We start from the raw sequence: 13,737 nt of genomic DNA on the forward strand, positions 1-13,737 counted from the left end.
GTTGATGGCCTTGCTATAAACAAGAGAGAGAATGGAGCACAGGTGTTTTCCCACATACAAGCCCCTTCTTTATGGAGTGCCTGTCTGTGAAGCGAGGCAGAACCTAAGTGGTGGCAAATGCACATTATATAAAGACTTAATGCCTAATGCAGCATTAATGAATGACAGAGGGAAAAAAATTAAGAAGACTTTGGATCAAACGTAGATAAGTCTAAAAAAGAGTGATTAAAATGAAAAACAATTGGGACTATTTAGATATTGGTCCATGGTTCTTATTATACAAGTAGCATTCTGTAAAAGCAGACAAAATATTACAAAAACCTCCAAGGAATATTTGTGCCTTGCAATTGACAAACTGAGTTCTGGAGGCCCCTGCTTAGATCTTATCACCAACTTAAAAGGTGCCTTTAATAAGCTAACATTCTTCTTCTGAACCCAATCATTTGCAGTACATTGAGAATACTGCTGAGTTACCTTATACAGTTGTTAAAAAGGATGAGCAAATAAGTATTGCTAAGAAAATGTATATCAAATGCTCAGAACATTTGAAGACTTTATACAAATGCTCATTTTGATCAAATCCGCTGGTGATGCTACTATTGGAGCAGTATAGATAACAACAATTTGTAATCCAGAGTATAGCATGGAAATAACAATGGCATAGTTTCTGAAATGATGAATGATCTAATGTTGGGTGGATTTTATTTATATTCTATTTCCTTAATGCAATACCCTCTGGTTGTATATGAATAATCCTCTTGTATAATGGAACTAATTGGAGCTGTAGGCTTCCTCTTGGTAGGTGTTGACTAGAAAGCTTAAGATATAAGAATAATATGCATCTCTAAAGATTTGAACATTTGTTTTGCAAGTAAAAGTTTCCCATGGATAAATTAACTGGAAACTGAGAACAGATTAGCAAACTTGTCTCTATAGCTGTCTGTGTTATCACAATAGGCATTGATATTGCTAGAGTCAGGCTACATCTGTTGTCAGTGTGATATTTCACATTTCATTTTGATACAAATCATAGTTTTTGACTGCAGTTTGGAGTATTCCAAGTCAAAAAAGCTATCCCTGAACTCCAAAATTTAAATATAAACCACACTTTCAGATGAAAGAAAGGGAATACAAACTAAAGAGTAAAAAAGAATTGTGAATTTAATTTTCATTCATTCAATATATTTTCATTGTCAAAATATATTTCAGATTTTTGAAACTAGATATCCACAGAGATTCAATAGAACAAACAACTACATCACTATCTATATTTCTGATCAGAGAATGTGTCTGACTGTTTCTGTGATCAAGAGAGATCAAAATAAAAATAGAAAATAAGAATATGGTGTAAAAACATTATTTTTCTAAAAGAAAGAGCTGAATTAGAAATTTCAGCAAAACGAGATATACTCAATTGCACAATATTTTGCTAAAAGCCTTCTTTTATCTCAAACGTAGTTGAAAATATTAACATGCACAACTCTGTGAGAGGGACCTAGTGAACAATCACTTAAGATGAGCCAGCATGTGCAGTAGTAGCCAAAAAAGCTAATACAATACTTGGTTGTATAAACAGAGGCATAGTATCAAAATCACATGAAGTATTAGTACCACTTTATAAATCCTTAGTAAGACCACACTTGGAATACTGCATCCAGTTTTGGTCACCACATTACAAAAAAGATGTTGACACTTTGGAAAAAGTGCCAAGAAGAACAACTAAGATAATCAAGGCCTGGAGATTTTTAAGAAGAGACTGGACAGCCATTTGTCTGAAATGGTATAGGGTCTCCTGCTTGAGCAGAGGGTTGGACTAGAAGACCTCAAAGCTCTCTTCCAGCTCTATTCTGATTGATTGACAACTCTTTCACAATAATAACATGCTCAATAATAACATTCTCTCTAGATTTCATATATGCTAAAAGGGATATAATTCTTCCTATTAGACTTTCTCACCACATACTTCTAAAAATGATTTCCCCCCCTTTATTTATACTAATTCTATTTATTCTACCTCTGACTGTCTGCCACTAATTTAAAAACCACAAGACTGCACTTCGATTAAAAGCAGACTCATTCTAATTCTAATTGTTCTGTAGTAGGTTATCAGTAGTTCAAAATATATCGATCTATTAGCGGCCAAATTATGAAATGAGTAGGTTAGATGTTGCATGGGTACCCTGGTATTCATACATTAGGAAAAAAAAATAAAAGGTCCCTGTGCCTTAAGAAACTCCCAAGGAGCAAGTTATATCCCTTGTTATATATATGGTAAATAGTCATTTTAGCAGTACAAGAATAAGAAGGCATCTGCAAAAGTAAAATAATAATAATATGGATAATGATTTTTCTAGGAACAGACATGAGAAAGTCTACAAAAAATAGAAGATGTCTTATTTCTCTATTATTTTCTATAAATAGACTTTTTGACCTATCAGCCTGCTTATGGCTTCAGACTAGTTCCTTTTTTGTAGCTTTTATTTTGGCTGGGGGGGGGGAATTCTACATTGTGGAACATATATTTCTCCTTTCCTCCCCAGGCTATACTGGTATAGAAAAAGTCTTGTGATGCAGTAGGTTCTTCTTGTTTAATTGGATGTGTAAGTCTTTAGCTGACAACTGTTTTATCTGTTCTCTTTCTTTTCACTATTTGGTTTCTTTGTTTGCTTGAAGCTTTATTTTATTTTATGGTTTATTTTTTCCCCATAGCAGCTAAACCTCTTGACGGGTGCGTATATAGTAGAGATAAATGAATAAAGTGGTAGGACAGCGGAAGTGTGCACGATATATCTTTAACTTTTCAATAATAATAGAGATTTTCCTATAGCAGTCGGTATTTGGGAGGTGTGTGGGTTTTTGTTTTTGAAGTGTGTGATTTGTGCAACCCTTTAAAAATAAACATAAAACTGTAACATCTTGAAGGGTGACAACTTACAGTATGCCGATCTAGACCTCTTCTCCCTCACAGTTTCTTTCTTCTTCCTTTTTAACTTGCATGAAAACAGACACAGACATTAGTAACCCAGCAACCTAATTTGTGGGAACAAAATCTCTTTGGCTCCCTCTTGAGGTGATGTAACAGAATTGGTCTTGATAAGCAAATGTCTTTGATAAATATGGGGAAAATATGCCTGTCTCCTAGCCCATATTTCCTCCCAGTACCATTCTGAAATTGAAATTTCCTGTAGAGATATAAAAATGGGGATACATCTGAAGACAAGGTTGTTCATAAGGCTGAATCGGAGTGATAGAAGTCTCAGCAAATAAATTGTACCTTTGTGGAAAACTTCCTCTGGAGTTTTTTTTTAGCCATTCCCTTTTCATCTAGTAGAAAATAAATGGCTTTCCACACCTCATCCCCAAATGGTGAGATTTCCATGGTTGGCCTGGAGGATTCTTGCACTTTATATGACTCTGAGATGGCCAAGAAGTATCAGTGAGCATCCTATCTTAAATGAGTAGGCTATTCACCTTCCAGGTAAATCATCATCATCATTGTCATCGGAACAGACCTTGGAATAGAAGTGGTATTCAGCCGGTTCGGACCGGTCGGGCGAACTGTTGGCGCTGACAATCATTTGGCCCCGCCCACCTGCCCCTGCCCTATCCTGTCCTTTATCTCCTGCTTTCTAACTCATTTCAATTGTGCGGCACAGCTGATTCCCCCCCCCCCCGCTCTTCTACTTACCATTGCTGACATGGAAGGTAAGCAGCTGAACTTCTAAATGCTCCATTTTTAGCGCAAGCGTTTTAGGCACACACATGCTCACCAACAGCATCCCACCCCACCACTGCCTTGGAAGTTTTCAAGTACAACCCCTGCTCAAGCAGGAGACTCTATATTTCAGACAAATGGATGTCCAGTCTCTTCTTTAAAACCTCCAGTGATGGAGCACCCACAGCCTCTGAAGGCAAGCCTTTCCACTAGTTGATTGTTCTCACTGTCAGGGAATTTCTCCTTAGTGCTAGGTTTCTTCTGTCTTTGTTTAGTTTCCATCCATTGTTTCTTGTCTTGCCTTCTTGGTGCTTTGGATAAATAAGTCCTTCTTTGTGGCAGCCCCTCAAGTTTTGGAACACTGCTGTCATGTCACCCCTTGTCCTTCTTTTCATTAGACATACCCATACTTATACTCATGAGAAAACCTGGTGATGCAGGGAGCCAAGACAGCTGTACCATGTTGGAGCGAAGAAAAAGTAACACCAGTATTTTTATTCACATAATGTAAGATGAAATATATCATCCCAACCCCTGATACACTCTGAGAATCAAAACAGAAGCTCCTTGTATAAAGAAAGGCAGGTTTTGATTTAGATGTGTAGTCCTATCAGTTTCTGTTTAATGAACTATGTGAGAGGTGGTATTCAGCCAGTTCTGGAGAACTGGTAGTAGAAATTTTGAGTAGTACAGAGAAGCTGCAAACAGGCTGGCCTCGCCCCTGCTGCCTCCCAGCCTCCTAGCTGATCTTCTTTTGTTGCCCTGAACAGGAGAACCAAGCTGGAAAGGCAGGTTAATGGTGTGGGGAGGGAATGGGGATTTTGCAGTGTCCTTCCCCTGTCACTCTCACAAAGCCACACCATGCCCACAAAACCATGTCCACAAAACCGGTAGTAAAAATTTTTGAATCCCACCACTGAACTATGTACAGTAATGCCACTTGTCCATTTTCCTGATTCCTGCTATTTTGCAGGCCATGGGTCTCAGGGCCATTTATGTATAACTAGAAATAAACAACAAATGTGCCTAAAGATCAGAACTGGTGAAACTGAGTTTCAGTCTCTGTGAAGCGTAATCTGCACTTTGTAAGGAAATGAATGCTATGTTTGCTGATTCTCTCTTCAGTTTTTATATTGTGGAATCATCATCTGGATTGGAGTTAGCACAAAAGATAAATGAAAATCCCTTCCCTTCTTTTTTTCTCCAGCAAGTTGTATTTTTTTTAAAAAAAAAAATCACCTTCATATTTGAAAGAGTGTTTTCTAAGAAGCTTTCATTTCTGGCAATATCTCTCCATAGAGAATGTATGAGTTGAAAGGGACTTTTTAAACCATTTCGTCCATTTCTTTTGCTTAGCAGAGTGATCTATTATTCTAATGCAACAGCCTCTGTTGGAAAAACTCCAACAGGAGGGGTGGGTGTCCATTCATGTTCTACCCTGCAATAGCTATTAATATCAAGAATTCCTCCTAATCTTCAGCTTAAATCTCCTTTCCTTTATTTTGAACCCACAAGTCTTTTCCTGCTCTCTGTTTCAACAGAGAACACATCTGTCCTTGCACATGACAAAGTCTTTTAGAATCAGATTATGGCTCCACTTAGTTTTATTCTTTGCAAGATAAACGTGATCAATTGTACATACGGTTCCCTTCAGGGAATCCCACATTGCAGTGGGCTTTTTAGCTGCAGCATCAGCAACTTGCTCGTGTTGAGCTGGTGGCTCACTAAGCACTCTTACATCCATCTCACACACACAACGCTTCCAAATCAAGCCTATCCAAAACCGTGCCTTGGCATTTGGTTTGCCTACCCAAATTCATAATGATATACTTGTTATTGAAGGTCATCCCTGATGGATATGGCTCATGCCTTGTCCTCTAAGGAATTACGGTAGTCAATCCTCCTAACGCAGGAGTGTCAAATTCAATTTCATTGAGGTCTGCATCAGGGCTGTGGTTGACTTCGGGCTGGGAGGGCGTGGTCGACTGGGTGGGTTTGGCCATCTTGATGTCACTTCCCAAACTACTGTCAGGTTTCCTCTTCGCATTGGGTAGACCGGCCGAAGCCACGCAGGTAGACTGGGCTGAAGCGACGCAGGCAAGCCCCTTACGTTTTCCAGGCTGACTCCGCAAGCTGGATCCGACAAAATCAGGGGCCTAAATATGGAGTCCTGTAGAGCCCCGCTCAGTATTTTCTTCCAGGACAGTGCTCAACCATTTATGAACAAACTTTGTGTGAAGCTTTTCCACCAGTTGCAAATCCAATGAACTGAAGTACTCTGTAGTCCACTTTTATCCATCCAAGCGAGACTTAAAATGTTACTGAGACTTACGTATCCAGTGTTCTTTGGTTTGCCTCCTGTTCAAGGTAGATTCTTTCATATTGTTTGAATATGTACTGCTTGACTATCTGTTCTAATATCTTCTCTAATATCTTAAATATTCTATCAATATTAAAAAATCTTCTCTGTAGGTCCTTGCATTATTCTCCCTTCACAACAGCAATCCAATCGCCTTCTAGATTCTTTTGTGTTGGATATAGGAAATAAATCCTTTTTATTATATTTCACAGTCCTCACTGGCCTCATTTGACCTTTAACTTTCCTGATTCCATATCTAAGGACTCAGGTTAACCATCTATATACCTTATAAGTTATGCTTCTGTTTTTATACATTTTTTGTTGATGTTTATTGGATTAAAAGAGAACTCGCTATTTAAACTATTCCAATTCTTCCTTCTCATGGAGATTTTTTTATACTTGTGTATTTAGAATCTAATTTTTCATGATTTATTTGAGGATGTTATCCCATCATTAGCTGCCCACTTCCCTGAATCAATTTAAAACAGCTTTCCTGAAATCCAGAGTATCTGACTGAGGTTCTCCCATCTTTCCTTCCTTAAATACCTTCCATTCAAACATGATGTAACCACTTTCTGTAAAGCTGCTTTGCACTTTCAGGCCATTGACCAATTACTCTCTGATAGTCAGAATTATGTCCTAAATAGTTGACCTCTGTATTTCTTCCCTTTTCTGAAAAAAAAGAGAAATTTCTGAAAGATGAAACTTATAACACATCAGAATCTCCCACACCTAAATGAGTTTTCCAGCAAATGTCAGGATAGTTGAAGTCTTCAATTACCATTCTGATTCCCCTTTTCTATTTCCTTTGGAACAAGTAGAAGATACTACTAGAAGGCACTTGTGTTTTCCTCTTTTCTTAACTCCCATTCCGCAAGTCTTCTGTAATAGCTATCACGGGTCATATTTGCTTTTCTGTATGAGGATTTCGAGTTCGTCCTGTTTTCTACCTTATACTGTGCATTAAAAAGCAAATTTAACTCATCGTTTTCTTTGCACAGTCTGATTTGCAGTTTTGCAAGTGTATTTCGGAGTTAAAAACAACAACAACCTAAAGAGCGGTCAACTGTTTCCGTCAATTTTAGAATAAAAAACTTCAGAATAAAAAAAATATGAACAGAGGACTGGCTGCATGCTCCATGTTTAACCTAATGTGTAACTGGACACTGGGTGGTGCTGTGTTAATCACGTCATGGATCCTCCCCCTTGGACCCCTCTCCGGATGTGAGTTTGGAGGAGGAGGCTGAAAGGAAAGAGCGGAGCTGAGTTATGACCTTGGTTCGGGGTTGGAGAGTGCTAGCCTGATGAAGCAGCCTCATCTTGGTCAGGCGGAGGTTGAGTGAGATTAGCCACAGCTGCAGCAAGTTGGCCAAGAGGCTCCAATCAAAGACCAAGAGCATCTGCCACCTGTTAGCAATGAGGAGAAGGTGGAGTCTACACCAACTCCTGATCCAAGGCCGTGTAGAGTAGAGTGGAGGCAGGCACAAAGCTGGTCAGCTAGACTACTTGCAAGAAGGTACCTTCTTGAAGGGCTGCACCAGTGTTGCCTATTTAATCCCGCCCCAAAGACTTGAGTATTGCTGGAGCAACGTGCCCAGTTCCATGCCTTGTGTTCTCATGCCATGTATCCTAAACCATTTGACTTGTGGACTGCTTTCCAGGACTTTGTGTATGCCCGTTGGACTCGGTTAACCAGTGACTCTTGCCATGCAGACTTCAGAATTTGAACCTGTGCATTGAGAGTGCTTTCTGAGTACCTGTTTTGTGTGTGTGTGTGTGTGTGTGTGTGTGTGGTGTTGAATAAACATTTGTGGAAATCTTGCTGTATGTGTGTGTGTTGTGTGTGTGTGTGTGTGTGTGTGTGTGTGTGTGTGTGTGTGTGGAGAGCGGGGCAGCATACACCACTGGTTACTCTTGCCAGCACCATGCAATTGTTGGTTGATGAAATGGGGAAGATGATGAAATGCGTTCTGTAGAGGAAAGCAATGTGGCACTCGATAACTAATACTATATAATGAAGAAATGAAGACAAATAAAATGGTGTTTTACTTGAGGAGTGATAGAATCAAATACTCTCTTCCAACTGCCTAAACTGCCTAAAAATTGGATATATTCCTTAAAACCTATACACCATGTCCTTTTGAGCACAGTTTACAAATCCCTTTGAAACGATCTGAATAAGAATTTGAAAGGAAACCAAATTACTTTGAATTATAGGAAAAAAATACTTGTGGTGTTTACCTGTGATAAGGTTGTACTTAGTAATCTCTAAAAGCCAAAGCTATCTGTCCTCCATCTGAGTGCTCCAGTGCATCCTCCCAGTTGTTTCCGTGTCTCAACATCTTTTATCTACCAATTAAGGCTGGGTGAAATATACTGTAAATATGCTGGTGGGGAAAAAAAACCCAGAGCAAAGTGTTTGAGGTAAGAGCTGTTGCTGGAGATGAAAGGAAGTAGTAGCCTGCTTTATACTTCACTTTTTCTTCATACATCTTTTCTTGATTGCAGATTGGCTCAGTAGAGGCATCTTCACACAAAAGATGTTTTGCTCAATCTCCCTTGCCTATTTTAAAATTCATTTGCATTTTTTTGATAGGATTTCTGTTTGCAATTTTTTTTCAACCTCTTTCATGAAGGTTACTGATGGCAGAAGAAATTGCTACAATTAACCCAGTGGAGGGGTTTCACATTTTTTTACTACCGGTTCTGTGGGCGTGGTCGTGTGAGCGTGGCATGGCTTGGTGGGCGTGGCAGGTAAAGGATACTGCAAAATCCCCATTCCCTCCCAATCAGCTTGGACTCGGGAGACAGAGAATAGATGGGGGATGGGAGCAATCAGAGGTGCTATGAACTACTCAAAATTTCCACTACCGGTTCTCCAGAACTGATCAGAACCTGCTGGATACCACCTTTGAATTAACCTCATTATAGGTGGTCAGGTAGACCTGTCATCAAACATCCACTTCCTTGTATATTTTGAAATAAATATAGCACATGTTATTCAGGTTTCTGTCAAGAACTTTGTACCTTTGAAATGGTTAACTTTATCCCTCTGATAAAGTGAGAGATTACAGTTGGAAGGGGGAAGTTACATAGAAGCTACATGTATTCTTGTAAGAATTTGGATTATGTGCCACGTAGACTACTTGTTTATTCAGTAGTGTTCGTTGTGTGATTGACATTAAAGTGAACTATGCTAAACCCTGTTGGTAGACCTTTATTTATAAGATCTAAAGAAGCAGCACAATGGTTGAGGTCACTTCTTAGACTAAGTCCTGTGTATAAATCTATGATTGCTTGAATATATTACAGTTAACAGGGTTCTCACAACAAAAAGAAACAAATCACATCTTGCTTTAGTGTGGCATGGGAACTTTACAATTGTGGCTGTAATGAGGACATAGCAAAAATGTTAATTAATATTTTATTTAGCTTTCCTGGAATAGGGAGAATAGGGACTCTGTTGTCTATGTCTCCAGCTCCAGTTCCAGCTCCAACTCCAATTGCTTCCAGAAATTGATATACAACTCACATAAACCAAAAGAAAAATCAGGAATTGAAATTGCTTTTCTTAAGATCAAACTAGATTCTTTTCTACATTATAAAAGTAGTGATCAGGAAACTTCTGATGAATACCTGTGTTTCCCCGACTGGGTCTTATTTTCTTTTGGGCTCCAAAATAAACACTAGGGCTTATTTTCAGAGGGTGTCTTATTTTTTCCCCATGTTCAGGAAACCCACTTTTTCTGATTGGTGGGCAGGCTGCGTGATGAGCTAGTGCTGCCGCCGTGAGGCAGAGGGTGGTGGAAGTGCCCAATGCGCCCCAGCTTACCTCAGGGCCCTTGCAACCACGCCATCCATTTCCCAACAACTGCCTCACCTCACGACCATGACACCACTCAGCCTCCTGCTCTTTTGTGGCCACGAGCAAGCAGAAGAAGTGGGCCAGCAGCCATGTGGACTCCTGATGTACATGGCTGCTGCCATGAAGCAGAGGTTAGGCTGTGAATGGCCTAGCTGTGGGGGTCCCGAGGTAGGCCGAAGCAAGGCACATGGGGCAGCTCCACCACCACCCCGACTCACCTTGTGCCTGTGATACCACGAGTAACCAGATGGGCAGGCAGCTGGCTGCACAGGCTCTTAAGTAGGTCTTATTTTGGAGGTAGGGTTTATATTAGGTACACATGTAAAAACATGCTAGAGCAGTGGTTCTCAACCTGTGGGTCGAGACCCTTTGGGGGCCGAATGACCCTTTCACAGGGGTTGCCTAAGGCCATCGGAAAACACATATTTTTGAAAAAATACGGAAAACAAAAAATAATTTTATGGTTGGGGGTCACCACAACATGACGAACTGTATTAAAGGGTCACGGCATTAGGAAGGTTGAGAACCACTGTGCTAGAGCTTATTTCCAATGTAGGTCTTATTTTTGGGGAAATGGTATTAAGCAAATCCTTTTAAAATTTTATTAGCTTCTGATATTTGAAAGTGTATGCTTGTGACTTCCTTCCATACTTAGTGCTGCTATTTCCCGGAAGTCCATATATCTACTGCCTGCTTACTTTAGTCACTAATGGAATCTTCCTCTTCTGTTCATTTGTAACTGAATATAGGTATTACATTGGTCGTCGAATGTACATAGTGATATCTGAACCAGATATGATCAAATGTATCTTAGAGGATGATTTCAGAAACTTCAGGAACAGAATGGTAAGTCAGCAGATTGAAACTATGGTTCCTTCTCTTTGATTCTCTGTTTCATGTCCTAATATTTCCTTCAGTGATCCTATTCTGAACGTCTCCTATGAAGAGATATAAAGAGTACCGTAGGTCTTTTCAGTAGTGGCCCTGTTTTCAATAATACCTTTCCCAAATATTTGCCTGCAATTTACTTTGTTCTCTGTTAAGTATAAAACTAAGACACCTCCATGTTCTCAGGCCTTATCATGATAATTTTACATTTATACTATAGTATGGAGTTTTTTTGACACATTTTTATGCTTCTAAGCAATTGATGTATTAAAATAGCTGTGCTGTCCTTAATTAAAATATTTAATTGTGACTATAAAATGTTTAGCAATAGCAATAGCAGTTAGACTTATATACCGCTTCATAGGGCTTTCAGCCCTCTCTAAGCAGTTTACAGAGTCAGCATATTGCCCCCAACAACAATCCGGGTCCTCATTTTACCCACCTCGGAAGAATGGAAGGCTGAGTCAACCTTGAGCCGGTGAGATTTGAACAGCTGAACTGCAGAACTGCAGTCAGCTGAAGTAGCCTGTAGTGCTGCATTTAACCACTGCGCCACCTCGGCTCTTTAAAAACCACACTAAGAAAACTTTTGTGTTTGAGGAAAACAGGTGAGATGGGTGGCAAATAAAGTCAAGTAAATAAATAAATTTAAATTAAGGGGAAAAACCAAGCAAATAAAATAGTAAGAATTCTACAAGGACTATTCGACTGTTTTGTTGTTTTTAGTATTTCACTGATTCTTCAGTGTACGATGTAAATTTCTCTAAAGAGGGACAAACATCTCTCCAGTACTTTCCCATATTTCTTATAAATGTTTTAAATAAATGAACAAAAAGGGATGGGACTAGGTTATGGCTAAGAGTTTCAGCAATAAGTCCCTTGCTCAGATTTTTCCATCAGCACTTTAATTGGTTCAGTATCGTACAAGGTAAGGAGACAATCATGTAAAGCAGTGTGTTATATTTTAAAAAAATAATAATTTGTAATTATAAATATTTTTAAATTAAGTAATTATTTAAAATGAAAGGTTTGGAATAAAGGGATGATTGAAAGGGAAAGAATAACAGGGATTTAATTGTTCGTTTCTATTAGAATTGCAGATTGAATTGAGAATTCAAGCTATTTATTTGCTTGCTTGCTACACTTTATATGCTTCTCAATCCAAACAAGGATTTGCATAGTTGCTGTTTACACTTGGGGAAGTTAATTACACATTACTTCAATTGAAGTTTCCCTTCCCATACCCATTGGGGGGAAAAAACAACATACAAGTTGATTTGGCTTATTAGGCCCATGCTATGAGAAGAAAATGAATTGGATTGTCTCACATTTTTTTATCCAAATTACCTATAGTCACAGGCCCTTTGTTTTCAAAAGCCATTTACTTAGTAGTAGCTAGTTGCTTGTGTAGAATTTCATAAACTTTTTCCTAAGAGGTAAGATATTCAACAGAGATTCTCAGTCATCCAGGTCATGGTTGTCCCAAAGATCCTTTTTCAGGAGCTGGGGAAACTTCTTGGATGAGAAGTGAAACATCTTCAAAGAAAAACCAGTTGCCTCTTGAAAAAGCACCTCTGGGGTCTGAGAGTATGATAGCTTATGAAAAAGAAATGGAAGGATCTCTCTACATAAACAATGTATATAAAATGTGAACAGTGTTTCTCCACAATGTTTTGGAATTTAACAGTTAACTGGTAGGATTCTTGAAAGAATACAGAAAAAGACAACACATTCATGCATGTCACACTCCACCCTTAAGAATGTCTTCAAAACTCCTTTGACAGACTTTATTAAACAAATTATTTGTCAACAAACTGAATGAGAACTGGTAGAAAAGAGACAGAACATCATTTCCCTGTCCAGGAGCAAGATATGCCACTATCTTTTAATTCTGCTCATTTTTATTATCTTCAGTTTGAGATGAGAGTACAGATCTCCACTGTCTATTTTATAGCAGAGGTGGGCAACTTTGGATAACAAGAGGTTATAATTGATGATGTAGTGTTACAATGTTGTGATATTGTGACATATATACATTTACATTTCAGGCAGATTGCACATTGGGGAGGGATTGCATAGTGGCTATTAAATCTATGCAAAATCTTACATCATTCTTGCCTTAATTTTTATTTTAGCGGCAGAATTTGGATACGATGATGATGGGCTTGAAGGCTACATATGACCGGTTCTTGCATATTTCTGTTTTAATAAAATAACTTTTGGAAGCTTATACCTATATAGCCAATTTCTTCATGAATTTACCTCATATTTCCAGCTCTTAAATTCTGTATTCAAGACTGATGAAATAAATACCTGGAGACTTAAAAAGGCCACTCGTGCCTTAGGCTAAAATTCCATCTCTGGCCAGTTAATAATCTCTTCATGATCCTGTCTCGTTCCCAGACTTAGCACACTTTGATGGTGTCAACCTAGACAGCTTTAGCTTCAGTCATTTTCTCACTTCTGGCTACTGAATTTAATTAATATATATATAATTAACTTTGACTCTTGTCCTTTCCCAAGAATATAGGATGTGTGCAATATTTAAAGGCATCCCAAAGTGCGTACAAGGTGCACAAATACATCTGTTTTAAATGATTTGTGATAGGTTTTGTAATGAAACTTCACCCAGATTCAACTTGCAATCCTAACTACTTCAAATAAGAAATGCAAAATAAAATTTTAAAGAGACAGGAGGGGGTAAAAAACTCCCTTGTTCGACTTTGAATGCACTGAAAAAAGCCACTGCTCAATTGTCAATCAAAAGCTTTGTGAGATGGCAATCCAAGGCAAGGACATAGGAGGAGCAAGTGACAATTCTTCTTTTCTTCCTCCTCCTCCTCCTCCTCCTCCTCCTCCTCCTCCTCCTCCTCCTCTTCCTCCTCCTCTTCCTCCTCCTCCTCGCCATCT

At 38.8% G+C, this 13,737-nt stretch overlaps 1 protein-coding gene and 1 long non-coding RNA gene across 3 annotated transcripts in view; one reads left to right on the top strand and one right to left on the bottom strand.

The window, feature by feature from the left end:
* Positions 1-13,737, top strand: part of TBXAS1 (thromboxane A synthase 1) — a 298,523-nt gene that overhangs the window by 127,676 nt on the left and 157,110 nt on the right. For both annotated transcript variants that reach the window (XM_087723026.1, XM_087723027.1), the window contains one exon: positions 10,689-10,785. In XM_087723026.1, coding sequence (XP_087579152.1) covers positions 10,689-10,785 — 97 coding nt within the window. The remainder of the gene's footprint in view (positions 1-10,688; positions 10,786-13,737) is intronic.
* Positions 1-13,737, bottom strand: part of LOC148044062 (uncharacterized) — a 108,186-nt gene that overhangs the window by 27,633 nt on the left and 66,816 nt on the right. The gene's annotated exons all lie outside the window — the stretch shown is intronic.

This window comes from Thamnophis sirtalis, unplaced genomic scaffold (assembly GCF_051295495.1).
Source record: "Thamnophis sirtalis isolate CommonGarterSnake01/CBP01778 unplaced genomic scaffold, rThaSir2_p1.2 scaffold_9, whole genome shotgun sequence".
Classification (NCBI taxonomy): Eukaryota; Metazoa; Chordata; class Lepidosauria; order Squamata; family Natricidae; genus Thamnophis; species Thamnophis sirtalis.